The sequence below is a fragment of the Erythrolamprus reginae genome, chromosome 8 (genome assembly GCF_031021105.1).
Source record: "Erythrolamprus reginae isolate rEryReg1 chromosome 8, rEryReg1.hap1, whole genome shotgun sequence".
In the NCBI taxonomy this organism is placed as follows: domain Eukaryota; kingdom Metazoa; phylum Chordata; class Lepidosauria; order Squamata; family Dipsadidae; genus Erythrolamprus; species Erythrolamprus reginae.
The window spans coordinates 23,483,955-23,498,923 of NC_091957.1; the positions used below are offsets into that span (position 1 = coordinate 23,483,955).

Consider the following 14,969-nt stretch of genomic DNA (forward strand, 5'->3'; position numbering starts at 1 on the left):
TACAACATATAAAATAATCATATATAACATCCTGAATCCAATTAATAATTAATAATCTAAAAACCCAAAGACCATAAAACACTCATACCCATTCAATCCACTAACTCGCAAAACTTGGTTGGCCAGGGGACCGAAGTCTAATATGATGTATCCAATAAATTTGTTCTTTGAAGAAATCTACCTGCCTCAGAGTTCAGCTTTTGATAGAGAGCTGGGTACCACCAGAAGTTACGATGAGGAGGGAAAAAAAGAGAAGGGTCCCTTAGAATCTAACCTGCCTTAAGAAAGCAGAACTTGGGACCCAGCAGTCGTGGCTAATCGACAGCCATGTTTCTCAATCTTGTCTGCTTCGACACGTGTGGACTTCAACACCCAGAATTCCCCAGGCATCATGGCCAATGGGGAAGGAGGCTGGTTAGCATTTTTTGCATGCCTAGAGTGCTTCATTGCCACATACAAAGCTGCTTTCTCCACTCAGATTCTCATCCTGCTACAGTGACAGCTCTGAATGTTTTGGTTTTTCGACTAGGAGCAGCAGGCCTCATAAAGCCGTCAATTATGGAAGTTAAAGGAAGAATGAGCAGGGCTCCACTTAGCTGGAGCAGGCAGCTTTTATCACACACCCCACTACTAAATTTACCAAGCTGCAGGGCAATTATTTAATTTCTCCTGGGCAACAATTTTAAAAGGGGAGTGGGAAGGAGCTACAGCAATATGCTACCTTAGAGTCACCACCAGGACTCTCCTATTAAGAGGAAAATCAGATGAGAGATATTTATGATTATTTTTCCGCTTTGCATCATGTTCATTAGAAAAACACAAGATCTGCTCAGAAAGCAGCCAGGGAAGCCCATCTATTAGGGGTTTTTTTTAAAGGAATTTGTTAACCAAAACCAAGAACAAGAATAAGAGAATAAAAATACGACAACGGGGACAATAGGCATGTTAGTGCACTTATGCATGCCCTCTCTACTATTAAAACTCAATTTTGAGGGGGAACCAGGATACGTATCCTTGTCGGGGTATATATCCTGGCTCTGGCTGCAGATACACTTTGCTTTCTGCCCTTTCAGCAGACTGAGTAACCTTCTAAAAAAACATGCGCCGTCATCACATCTTTTGGATTTCTTGACCCTTTCCAAGAAAGAAGTTTGGATCAGCTTCTCTGACTTATAGAAAAGACTTGGGATGTGTTAAGATCACTGTGGATCAGCAAAAGCTGAAGGGATGCATGTCATCGGAAGAACTGTACCATAAAGCATAATGCAGACCAGGGTTTTTTCCCCCCACTCCAGGATTGGGGGGGGGGGAAGAGGCAGACAGACAAAGAGGCAGACAGAGAGAGTCGAGTCTATTCTATTCTATCTATCCTCTATTCTATTCTCTACATGGTGCAGCAGCAGGTAGAATGCTATACAGCCACTGAAGCTGACTGCAGATCTGTAGGTCAGCGGTTCAAATCAAGGTTGACTCAGCCTTCCATCCTTCCAAGGTGGGTCAAAGGAGGACCCGGATTGTGGGGGCACTAGGCTGGCTCTGTTAAAAAGTCCTATTGCTAACATGTTGTAAGCCGCCCTGAGTCTAAGGAGAAGGGCGGCATTTTAAAAAAAATCAAATAAATAAATAATAAAATAAAAATAATCCTCTATTCTATTCTACCCTCTATTCTATTCTATCATCTATTCTTTTCTAATCGGTCTAACCTATATTTTATTCTATCCTCTATTCTATTTTGTCATCTATTCTAATCTGCCTATATTCTATCATCTATTCTATTCTATTCTGCATATCCTATTCTCTATTCTATTCTATTCTATTCTAATCTGTCTATCCTATATTCTATTCTACACTCTATTCTATTCTATCTTCTATTCTATCCCATTCCATTCCATTCTCCATTTTCTCCATTCCACTCCATTCTCCATTCCATTCCATTCTCTATTCTGTTCTCTTCTGTATTCCATTCCATTCCATTGGTTTTCAGGCAGGGACGCATACACCCATGTCTCAGAGGTATATTAAGAAAAATCAGAAACCAGATTCCATTTTCCGATGAGCCTTTCTCCCAAACCCATCACTTACTTGTGGGACTTCTTCATATTGGCTCTATCCGGTCCTGTTCCACAGTCGTAGGCCTGGATGGTAAAGGTGTATTCCTTCTGCAGTTCGCAGTCCAGTTTTTCTTTGGATCGGATCGTCCCCTCCCCGGTGGATTTATCCACCACCACCGCTTCAAAGGGGACATTTTGACCGTGGATTTTAAACCCGCAAATTTCACCTAAGAGGGAGAAGGGGGCAAAAGCAGTTTGGATTAGTACATTTGGGGGGGGGAAACAGGAGAAGGATTTCAAAGGGGGGGAGGGGAATGCGTGCACGAGGAGGCGCGCACACATATACACACGCATGTGGATTTGGGACACGTATCACTCAACCATTTTAATAGCAGCCGGGGGGGGAGGTTGTGAGGGGGTTGCCAACAAAGCAAAAGAAACTTGTGTTGGGCATTACGTATTTTTTTTTAGTTTGCATTTTAAAGAAGGGAAGTAACAAACGAACAGGCAGACGTCTGGATTTCCAAGCAATTCAATTGCCCTTTGCATTCGTTCATGCGGGAGGACCAGTTGGGGGGAAAAAAGACAGAGGCATTTCACAGGAATACTTGAGAAAAAGAGGGAGGGAGAGAGAGAGCGCAATACATGGTCACTGGGAATAATAAGGCTGGCTGGGGCCTTCCTCATGTTTTTTGACCAGAACAGTTAAAAAACACTCCCTTTATCCAGTTGAGGAAGGGATGAGGGGGGAATGAGGGGGGAGTTGAAGGTTTGTGGGGGGAGAGTTTCGACGGGTGCAGAAGATTCAGCATTGTCATTCACAAAAATTCTTGTCGAGTGATTTCAAGAGGGAGAAGAGGAGGGGGAAGTTTTCCTGTGCAATGATTTATTTATTTTTAAGAAAGAAAAAAGCAGAATAGTCAGGGAAACCCAAATGAACAACCCAGAGGAGAACGGTAGAAATACCAATTTTTTTTCAGGCATCCATTTCAATTGCTCTATGTCAGAGGGCTTCAAACTTGGCAACTTTTAAGACTTGTGGACTCCACAAGTTGTTGAAATCCACAAGTCTTAAAAGTTGAGGTTTGAGTTTGAGGACCCCTGTTCTAGGTAGTAACGCTGTCCCTTCCAATGCTTTTTTAAAAACCTTTATAGTTTCTTGCCTGGATCTTAGCTGGTAGACTGGAAAGCCCACTAGGTCAGAGACTCGGGAGGGGGTTTAAGGGGTGGGGGGAACAGTCAGTCAGGGAATTCACACATGTTCTGCAAAACTAATGTGTCACTTGAACCCAACATCTCTGTAGGAAATGAGAGTTTGCAAACCGATGTGTTTGGCCATGCCCAACCAACTCCAGTTTAAGCCTTCTTGCTAGGGTTTTCCTATCTAGAGGTAGTCCTCTGCTGGCAAGGGTTCATTTATCTATCTACGTACCTACCTATTTTATCTATCCTATCTATCTATCTATCTATCTATCTATCTATCTATCTATCTATCTATCTATCTATCCACATATCTACCTTTCTATTTTACCTATCCATCTAATCTAATCTCTTATCTATCTTATCTCTCATCTCTCTCTCTCTCTCTCTCTCTCTCTATCCACCCACCCATCCATCCATCCATCATCTTATCTATCTTATCTACCCTATCTAGATATTTCCAAGTACTGTAATAATATTCCTTGGAAAAATGAGGCTGTTGAGAAGAGGCTCAGAAAGGCCCTTTTTTCAAACCACACCTCCTGGATTCTCCAAATCAGCGGCCCCCAAACTTGGCAACTTTAAGACTTGTAGACTTCAACTTCCAGAAATCTCCAACCAGGAAATTCAACCCAGTCCGTACAGTTATGAGCCTACAATAGCCCATCCTGGACTCTCCCTTCGATGTGAGGGAAAATTCTGGGAGTTGAGAAGTTCACAAGTCTTAAAAGTTGCCAAGTTTGGGTCCCCTTGTTCTAAATGGATATCTGATTTACTGATATTTCTAGCCAGGGATTATAAACACAACATTTGTCTATTGATTATTTTTTTTAAAGAGAAGACGTTGGGAGGGGGGGGAGGCTGGAAAGCCAAGGAGAGGGAAAGGGGGAGAAGCAGGGAGGTGGGGTGATAACACAGGATTGAAAAGCATGACAGGATCTTCTGCTTCAGTGCCGATTCCCCATCTCATAACAAAAGTTAGTGGGTTAATATTGATAAAAACGGGACCCAAAGAGCCCTTCATCACCTTCCTTGGTGAGGGTCACCTCAAAACTCTCTAAAGGGAGAAAAGATAAACCCAAATCTTCAGGAAAGACTGAAAAGAGGAGGAAACGAGGAAAAGGTCAAACACACAGGCATTAGATTGAACAAACAAAACCCCAAAAACCCCAAATTTAAATTCAATGCTTCACCCATAAAATGCATCAGAAGCCAATCCCCATATTCAATTCCACCACCACCCTTTTTTTTTAATTCAAGCCAGAGTTTGGTGTCTTTAGAAAGAGGTCACCTTGGACTAGTTTCTGCCAACAGTCTAAGATGCTGTGAGTGAGTTCAAATCCTATTTTCAAACAATGCAAAAAGCCACCTCGGGCAGTGATGGAGAAGGAACCGGCTGAGGAAAATACAGTGGTACCTCTACCTAAGAACACCTCTACTTATGAACTTTTTTAGATAAGAACTGGGTGTTCAAGATTTTTTTGCTTCTTCTCAAAAACCATTTTCTACTTAAGAACCCGAACCTCCAAAACTGTAACCAGAAAAGGCAGGGAGAAGCCTCTGTGGGGCCTCTCTAGGAATCTCCTGGGAGGAAACAGGGCTGGAAAAGGTGGGGAGAAGCCTCCGTGTGACCTCTCTAGGAATCTCCTGGGAGGAAACAGGGCTGGAAAAGGCAGGGAGAAACCTCCGTAGGGCCTCTCTAGGAATCTCTTGGGAGGAAACAGGGCCGGAAAAGGCAGGGAGAAGCCTCCGTGGGGCCTCTCTAGGAATCTCCTGGAAGGAAAGAGGGGCGGAAAAGGCAGGGAGAAGCCTCCGTGACGCCTCTCTAGGAATCTCCCTGGAGGAAACAGGGCCGAAAAAGGTGGGGAGAAGTCTCCGTGGGGCCTCTCTAGGAATCTCCTGGAAGGAAACAGGGCCGGAAAAGGCAGGGAGAAGCCTCCGTGTGACCTCTCTAGGAATCTCCTGGGAGGAAATAGGGCTGAAAAAGGCGGGCTGATGCCTCTGTGGGGCCTCCCTAGGAATCTCCTGGGAGGAAACAGGGCTGGAAAAGGCAGGGAGAAACCTCCGTAGGGCCTCTATAGGAATCTCCTGGGAGGAAACAGGGCTGGAAAAGGCAGGGAGAAGCCTCCATGGGGCCTCTCTAGGAATCTGCTGGAAGGAAACAGGGGTGGAAAAGGCAGGGAGAAGCCTCCGTGATGCCTCTCTAGGAATCTCCTGGAAGGAAATAGGGCCGGAAAAGGCAGGGAGAAGCCTCCGTGAGGCCTCTCTAGGAATCTCCCAGGAGGAAACAGGGCCGAAAAAGGTGGGGAGAAGTCTCCGTGAGGCCTCTCTAGGAATCTCCTGGAAGGAAACAGAGCCGGAAAAGGTGGGGAGAAGTCTCCGTGGGGCCTCTCTAGGAATCTCCTGGGAGGAAACAGGGCCGAAAAAGGCAGGGAGAAGCCTCCGGGAGACCTCTCTAGGAATCTCCTGGGAGGAAACAGGGTCTCCACCCTCCCTGTGGTTTCCTCAATCGCACACATTATTTGCTTTTACATTGATTCCTATGGTAAAAATTGCTTCTTCTTACAAACTTTTCTACTTAAGAACCTGGTCACAGAATGAATTAAGTTTGTAAGTAGAGGTACCACTGTACAGGGAGTCATCTACCTTACCACCATGATTTCTGTTGGTAAGTGAGACCTTGGTTAAGATCAGCTCTGCCCCATTTTACGACCTTCCTCGCCTCAGTTGTTAAGCAAAGCCCTGCAATTGATGGGAATTAGAAGCCCCGTTGTTAAGTGAATCCCAGCTTCCAAATTGCTCGTCGGAATGTTGCAAAAGGGGGAATCCTCAGGACAACGCAAATCGTCATAAAATATGAACCAGTTGCCAAGTGTCCAAATTTTCATCCAGCAACTGTCAAAGGGTATAGCTGCGAAAAATGGTTCATGAGCCACTTTTCTTTCAGTGCCGTTAACTGCGAACGGTCACTAAATGGAAGGTCGTAAGGCGAGGACTACCTGCACACAATGCTACACCGATGGCATCACAAGGGGAGTTTGTGAGCCATCTCAGATCTTCTGCCCTTGAGCCAGTCCTGACACGAACAATTGAGGATGGAATATTCTTTCCTTAATATACACTGCTCAAAAAAATAAAGGGAAGACTTGAACAATACAATATAACTCCAAGTAAATCAAACTTCTGTGAAATCAAACTGTTCACTTAGGGAGCAACACTGATTGACAACCAATTTCACATTCAACTTTGTATTCAATGAGAATATTTCATTCATTCAGATCTAGGATGCGTTATTTGACTGTTCCCTTTCTTTTTTTGAGCATTATATATATCAGGGGAGTCTCTCTCTCTCTCTCTCACACACACACACACACAAACATCTAAAATTAAGGGTACCGCTTCAAAAGCAATTTACAATACATCAAAGGCCTGCTGCTTACACTTTATCTAAATCTTTTTGCGCCCTGAAAGGAAAGCAGCTCTTTGAATTTACCATATTTTTTTTGGAGTATAAGAGGCACAGGAGTATAAGATGCATCTTAGTTTTGGAGGAGGAAATAGGGGGAGAAAATCTGCCCACCAGGTATTCATCTGACTAGCATCCTTAGTCTGGTCAGCTTCAGCACATTATTTTATCCCCTGGTTAGGGCTTCAAAAAATCTTCCGAGAGAATAGGAATTAAAACTAAACCTGCAAAGAGTTAGGGCTGGGGAAAAACACTTCTTCAGAATAAGAATGAAAAAATCCTGCAAGCCAGGAAGATAGTTAGCACCTCTTTAGGGCTGGGGGAAAAAGCTTTGAAAAAGCTACTTTCAGAATATAGGATGCACCCAAATTTTCAGCCTTTTTTAGAGGGGAAAAGGTGTGTCTCATACTCCAAGAAATACGGTAGCCCTTGGTTCAGTTTTGGGCAGACTGAAAACAGGTTTGGAAATCAATTTCTGGCAGAGGATGCCAGAACAGGGTGTTCTGTTTTTCTCAATTAGAATATCCTAATCAGTTTTTTGTAAATATTCTTCCTGAGAACTCAAGGTGCCAATGAAGAAGAGTCTTAGTCATATCCTATTCTTGCCATTCCTCAAGTGTGAATCTTTTTGGGTTCTCTCAAGATTTACCTTCAAATAGCAGTGTTGAGTGTCTTTTGAAAATTAGCAGCATTAAAATCTTTGATTTGATTAAAAGCTTCTTGCTTCCTTCCAGCCATTTGTGATCAGCACAGGTTGCCAAAGCAGCTTCATCCCTAAATTTGGGTTTTTGAGCTCAGCCTTAAGATGCGAAGGCGGTGAAACTATCTGTTGGAAAACTTGAGTAATGCCTTGTCCCGAGGCCCTGCAAAACATCATTTTCCCAAAGGCCAGCCTTGGGTTGGATGGGAAATCCACAAGCAACAGGAAGCTAAACGAGACAAGATATCTAAAAGGATTTTTCCCCCCATCTAAGTCACTTTTTGTATTCCAACCAAAGACTAAAACCAAGAGGGAATGTTAAATCCAACATGTTCTGAATGTATTGTATTTTTAAGGCCTTGCATAATGCAGAGATAGTATCAATCTGCAGGATTTTGTTTCCTACATTCAAGCCATTTTCATCTCTTTGAAACTGTGAATAATATTGTACAGTGGTCCCCCGATTATCGCGAGGGTTCCGTTCCAAGACCCCTCGCGATGTGGCGGCACGGAAGTAAAAACACCATCTGCGCATGCGCAGATGGTGTTTTTACTTCCGCCGCAGCAGCGAGGAGCCAAAGATTGGGGTTTCCCCGCCGCCCATGCAAACTCCTCGCTGCTGCCGCGCCCGCCGCTTGTCTTGTCCGCCCGCCGCTTGTCCGCCGCCTGCCTGCCCGCGCGCCGGCCGCGCGCCCGCCCTTCGCCCGCCCACGCCGTTCGCTCGCGCCGCTTCCCAGCTGAGTCCTGAAGCCAGAAGGCAAAGGCGAACTTCCACGTTTGGCTTCGGGACTCAGCTGGGAAGCGGCGCTGGGGTTTCCCCACCGCCCACGCAAACTCCTCGCTGCCGCTCGCCCGCCCTTCGCCCGCCCACGCCGTTCGCTCGCGCCGCTTCCCAGCTGAGTCCTGAAGCCAGACGGCAAAGGCGAACTTCCGCGTTTGGCTTCGGGACTCAGCTGGGAAGCGGCGCTGGGGTCTTACTGGCCGCCCACGCAAAGGGGAAACCCCGGCTCCTCGCTGATGCCCGCCGCTCGCCCTCCCGCCAGCAAGAGGGGGAAGACCCAGGGAAGCCGCCCAGCAGCTGATCTGCCCGGGGAACGCAAACTCCACCATCTACGCATGCGTGGCCATAGAAAAAAGGGGCGCGCATGCGCAGATGGTGTTTTTACTTCCGGGTGGAAAAATCGCGATATAGCGATTAGCAATGATCGAGAGCGCGAAACTGGGGGGATCACTGTATATCCAAAGGAAGAGAGGGGAAGGAAGGGAGAAAACCTAAAAGAATTTGAAGTTGCTTGAAAGGTGTCAATTCATGGCCAGAGCATGACTATAACCACTAATGAAAAATGGCCACTGTCTTTACAAATCCCTTGAGCCAATTTTTTTACTCTGGCAGTGGGCACCTGGCACCTCCCTGCAATTTTCTTAGTAAGAATTTTTAAAAGTAGTTTGCCAATGCCATTTTTCTAGGGCTGAGAAAGAGTGGCAGGCCAAAGACCACTCAGTTACTTTCGTGCCTAAGGTTTAACTAGAACTCACAGTATCCTAGCGATTGACTCAAGTAACCCAGCTGGTTTTTATGCCTAAAAGAGGAACTAGAATTCCCGGCCTCCTAGCGATTGACTCAAGTCATCCTGCTGGCTTTCATGCCTTAAAGGTGGAACTAGAACTCAGTCTCCTAGCGATTGGCTCAAAGTCACCCAGCTGGTTTTCATGCCTAAAAGTGGGACTAGAACTCACAGTCCCCTAGCGATTGGCTCAAAGTCACCAGCTGGTTTCATGCCTTAAAGGTTGCAACTCAGTCCCCTAGCGATTGGCTCAAAGTCACCCAGCTGGTTTCATGCCTTAAAGGTGGAACTAGAACTCACAGTCCCCTAGCGATTAGCTCAAAGTCACCCAGCAGGTTTTCATGCCTAAAAGCGGAACTAGAGCTCACAGTCCCCTAGCGATTGGCTCAAAGTCACCCAGCTGGTTTCATGCCTTAAAGGTGGAACTAGAACTCACAGTCCCCTAGCGATTAGCTCAAAGTCACCCAGCAGGTTTTCATGCCTAAAAGCGGAACTAGAACTCACAGTCCCCTAGCGATTGGCTCAAAGTCACCCACCTGTTTTCATGCCTTAAAGGTGGAACTAGAACTCACAGTCTCCTAGTGATTGGCTCAAAGTCACCCAGCTGGTTTCATGCCTTAAAGGTGGGACTAGAACTTAGTCTCCTAGTGATTGGCTCAAAGTCACCCAGCTGGTTTTCATGCCTAAAAGCGGAATTAGAACTCACAGTCCCCTAGCGATTGGCTCAAAGTTACCAGCTGGTTTCATGCCTTAAAGGTTGCAACTCACAGTCCCCTGGTGATTGGCTCAAAGTCACCCAGCTGTTTTCATGCCTTAAAGGTGGGACTAAAACTCCTAGCGATTGACCCAAAGACCCCCAGATGCTTTTCATGCCTAAAAACGGAACTAGAATTCACCGAGTCCCGGTTTCTAGCCTGATGCCCTCACTATTACACCAAGCTGGCTCTAAGTTCGACTGATTATCCAAATGACTGATCTCTTTTTTCCAAGGGGAATAATTTGCAGGCTTTCCTTCTCTCTTCAAAGGGGAGATGGGAACTTGGCCATTTAACACTGACACGAAATCCAATGCTGCTTTGTTCTTGAGAACTTAACAGTGCCTAACCGGTCCAATATTTTGAAGGGAAGAGGCAAGGTTAGAAAAGCATGCTGTATATACACATTTTTTTTAAAAGGCGAGAGGGTAACAGGATAGAAAACTTGATCTGGGGTTGGCAGCCAAGTCAGGAATTGGCTAGGCCAATCGAAACGGAAATCCGATCAGGGGCAGGGTGACAAACCGGTGACTCTCTGGCTTTTGGGAGTGCCAGATTAGAAAAGCAGGCTGAAGGTGGCCAGAAGCTTTTCCTGAACAAAAGGCCGATGCTGACAAATCTCCAATTTAAAGCTCGTGTTAATGGTTATGAGCGCCACATGGCCTCCTGCATGTAATCTCCTTATGTCAAATGAAGCCGAGAGAGGCTTTATCACCCCTCGATCGACTCAAGTTCATTTTCTCACACGGCAGATTGCTGGCAGCCCTTTAGAGCGGTTTCAAATAACAGGCAACACGGGTTGTACCTGCCCCCCCTCAGCCTTTCTTGATTACACGGCCCAATGAATATTATTATTATTTTATTATTATTATTATTATTATTTATTGGATTTGTATGCCGCCCCTCTCCGCAGACTCGGGGCGGCTAACAACAGTGGTAAAACAACATGAACAATCCAATTAATAAAAACAACTAAAAAACCCTTATTATAAAAAACCAAACATACACACAAACATACCATGCATAACTTGTAGTAGCCTAGGGGGAAAGGATAACTTAACTCCTCCATGCCTGGTGACAAAGGTGGGTCTTAAGTAATTTGCGAAAGACAAGGAGGGTGGGGGCCGTTCCTAGTTTGCGTTTCGCGCTATTCCATAACGCACGGGCCAAATATTCACACAGGAACTGCAATTCCATTCAGTGGTACCTCTACCTACAAACGCCTCTACTTGTGAACTTTTCTACATAAGAACCGGGTGTTCAAGGTTTTTTTGCCTCTTCTCAAGAACCATTTTCCACTTACAAACCCGGAGTCTCTGAAACTGTAACTGGAAAAGGCAGGGAGCCTCTCTAGGAATCTCCTGGGAGGAAACAGGGCCTCCACCCTCCCTGTGGTTTCCCCAATCGCACACATTATTTGCTTTTATATTGATTCTTATGGGGAAAATTGCTTCTTCATACAAACGTTTCTACTTAAGAACCTGGTCATGGAACGAATTAAGTTCGTAAGTAGAGATACCACTGTACTAACCTGCCAATTATTTCTCAGATGTGAGTTCTGGTTTCATTTTGCTCTTCTCTCAGAGCCCATTCCTCCACACCCCACCCCAACCCTGTTTTACCATCTGCGCATAGGGATAGTGAGGTCTGTTTTATAGAATAACTCTGCTATATAGGGTTATTCTTTATCAAGTGGACCAGGTGTCCACTTGACTGATTTTGCAGCCTTATTTGAAAAGAAGCCATAAAAAAAAACCCCATATATGATAGGGAAAAAACATGCTCTTTCTAATGAAATAAAAGTGAAGGTGATTGAAGGTGAGAAAACAGAGAGCGCTGTTTCATCACTTTCAATCATCTTCATTAGAAAGAGCAAGTTTTTTCCTATCACTCTCTGTTTTCCCACCTTCAATCATCTTCATTTTTATTCCATTAGAAAGAACACATTTTTTCCTATCATATATGTTGTTTTCGTGATGGTTTCTTTTCAAATAAGGCTTCAATTTCACCTGGTCCACTTGACAATGAATGACCCTATACTTCTCTATGTCAAAGGAGCCTTGGTCATGAAGGAAGGAATCCCTGTATTTCCAAACACTGTTAACTTCATTTTTTAAAATAAAAAAAAACAAAGGCAATTTTCAAAAGATGCAGAAGTGAAGATGCTAGGAGGCATCTGGTGACCCTTCTCCCCCGTCCATTTTTTCCAATTTGGAACTGATCTATCAGAACTCCAATGTCGGAGACATCACCGTCTGTCGATCAAGTTCCTGATGGCCATCAAAGGACACCGTCTGTCTTGCAGGAAGCTTTCGGGAACCTGCCTTACCTGCAAACCGAAGCGGCGAATCTTTATCCAATGCTATTAAGGGAGGGTCCAGGAGCACTGTGTTGTCATTTTCTGTCACAATGCCATGGTAGGTGGTTTCAATCCATGGTTTGTGCTTGTTAACTGTAAAAAAAAAAATCAATGAACAGAAGATGATTAGTAAAGACAGTGAGTGGAGCGGTCTATTCCAAATGCTTTCGGTCATGACTGCACCTCGCCTATTTATTTATTTATTTATTTATTACTTAGATTTGTATGCCGCCCCTCTCCGAAGACTCGGGGCGGCTCACAACATGTAAAAACAAATCATAAGCAATCAGACAGATTTAAAATATTTAAATATTTAAAAAACCCCTATACTAACAGTCATACACACAGACATACCATGCATAAATTAAACGTGCCCAGGGGGAGATGTTTCAGTTCCCCCATGCCTGACGGCAAAGGTGGGTTTTAAGGAGTTTACGGAAGGCAGGAAGAGTAGGGGCAGTTCTAATCTCCGGGGGGAGTTGGTTCCAGAGGGCCGGGGCCGCCACAGAGAAGGCTCTTCCCCTGGGGCCCGCCAACCGACATTGTTTAGTTGACGGGACCCGGAGAAGGCCCACTCTGTGGGACCTAATCGGTCGCTGGGATTCGTGCGGCAGGAGGCTTACTCGGAGATATTCTGGTCCAATGCCATGAAGGGCTTTAAAGGTCATAACCAACACTTTGAATTGTGACCGGAAATTGATCGGCAGCCAATGCAGACTGCGGAGTGATGGTGAAACATGGGCATACCTAGGTAGGCCCATGACTGCTCTCGCAGCTGCATTTTGCACGATCTGAAGTTTCCGAACACTTTTCAAAGGTAGCCCCATGTAGAGAGCATTACAGTAGTCGAACCTCGAGGTGATGAGGGCATGAGTGACTGTGAGCAATGAGTCCCGGTCCAGATAGGGCCGCAACTGGTGCACCAGGCGAACCTGGGCAAACGCCCCCCTCGCCACAGCTGAAAGATGTTGTTCTAATGTGAGCTGTGGATCGAGGAGGACGCCCAAGTTGCGGACCCTCTCTGAGGGGGTCAACAATTCCCCCCCCAGGGTGATGGACGGACAGATGGGATTGTCCTTGGGAGGCAGAACCCACAGCCACTCCGTCTTATCCGGGTTGAGCTTGAGTCTGTTGACACCCATCCAGGCCCCAACAGCCTCCAGGCACCGGCACATCACTTCCACCGCTTCGTTGACTGGGCATGGGGTGGAGATGTAAAACTGGGTATCATCCGCATATTGATGATACCTCACCCCATGTCCTTGGATGATCTCGCCCAGCGGTTTCATGTAGATGTTGAATAGCAGGGGGGAGAGGACCGACCCCTGAGGCACCCCACAAGGGAGAAACCTAGGAGTCGACCTCTGGCCCCCCACTAACACCGACTGCGACCGGCCAGAGAGGTAGGAGGAGAACCACTGAAGAACAGTGCCTCCCACCCCCAGCCCCTCCAGCCGGTGCAGAAGGATACCATGGTCGATGGTATCGAAAGCCGCTGAGAGGTCAAGGAGCACCAGGACAGAGGATAAACCCCTGTCCTGGGCCCGCCAGAGATCATCCATCAACGCGACCAAAGCGGTTTCCGTGCTGTAACCGGGCCTGAAACCCGACTGCCGGGGACCTAGATAATCGGCTTCTTCCAAGGACCGCTGGAGCTGGAGTGCCACCACCTTCTCGACAACCTATCCAAAGTTCATAGGGCAGACAGACTACCATTAGAATTGGGGGAGGGGGGAGGAATTGGAATGTAAGGAGGAAAAAGGGGGAGGATGGAAGCCCAGCTGAACTTTGTTAAAAGCCAAAGTTAAGTAAGGAAGAGGCAAAACTGGGGACCAAGCACCTGAGGGAGATTGGGATCCTGCTGTATAGAGCGCTGGTGAGACCACATTTTGAATACTGTGTCCAGTTCCGGAGACCTCACCTATAAAAAGAGATTGATCAAATTGAACGGGTCCAAAGACGGGGTGCAAAAATGGTGGAAGGCCTTAAGCATAAAACTTATCAGGAAACACTGAATGAACTAAATCTGTAGAGTCTGGAGGACAGAAGGGAAACGGGGGACATGAGCGAAACATTTAAATATGTTAAAGGGTTAAATAAGGTTCAGGAGGGAAGTGTTTTTAACAGGAAAGTGAACCCAAGAACAAGGGGGCACAATCTGAGATTAGTTGGGGGAAAGATCAGAAGCAATGTGAGAAAATATTATTTTACTGAAAGAGTAGTAGATCCTTGGAACAAACTTCCAGCAGATGTGGTCGGTCAATCCACAGTAACTGAATGGGATAAACATAGGACCATCCTAAGATAAAATACAGGAAATAGTATAAGGGCAGACTAGGTGGACCATGAGGTCTTTTTCTGCCGTCAATCTTCTATGTTTCTATGTTTCCTAAACAAAGACCTGATTGGATAACCATGGGGTGATTTTGGGGGGAGGGGGGATTTCTTCTGTATTGTTTGCATGGAAAAGCTCCAGAGTCGGCTTACGCTACTTCTGTAATCAGATAAGCTTAGGTAAAGTACAGGCAGTCCTTGTGGGTGGGTTCTGGATCCTTTTGCTGCCGGTTTGCTCAGGGTCGGGCTATCTGTGTGCATGGGCCCGCAATCAAAAAATAGCATGCGCGGGGCCTCGGAGCCCAAGGCTGTTTGCACCCTCCCAGAGGCTCAAGGAGAGCCTGCAGAGCCTGGGAAGTCTAAAATAACAACACCCCTGCCATGGAGCAGCAGGCTGGGTAGGGCACGCCCACCCAGTAACCAGGCAGAGAACCAGTTGCTAAAATTTTTGAATCCCACCCTTGGTTGGATGCCACTTAAAGAGCCCTTCATGTCAGGTCATTTGTGGGATTGCCTGTTATTTCTATTCACCCTACAAG

The 14,969-nt window shown here is 46.0% G+C and overlaps 1 protein-coding gene across 4 annotated transcripts in view; it reads right to left on the reverse strand.

Annotated features, from left to right (window-relative positions):
* Positions 1–14,969, reverse strand: part of CLSTN1 (calsyntenin 1) — a 62,656-nt gene that overhangs the window by 31,821 nt on the left and 15,866 nt on the right. For 2 of the 4 annotated variants that reach the window (XM_070759266.1, XM_070759265.1), the window contains exons 2-4: positions 12,067–12,189; positions 4,279–4,347; positions 2,083–2,278 (exon numbers count right to left, since the gene is read on the reverse strand). In XM_070759266.1, the coding sequence (XP_070615367.1) occupies positions 2,083–2,278; positions 4,279–4,347; positions 12,067–12,189 (388 nt within the window). The remainder of the gene's footprint in view (positions 1–2,082; positions 2,279–4,278; positions 4,348–12,066; positions 12,190–14,969) is intronic. The other 2 variants (XM_070759268.1, XM_070759267.1) reach the window with 1 other exon arrangement.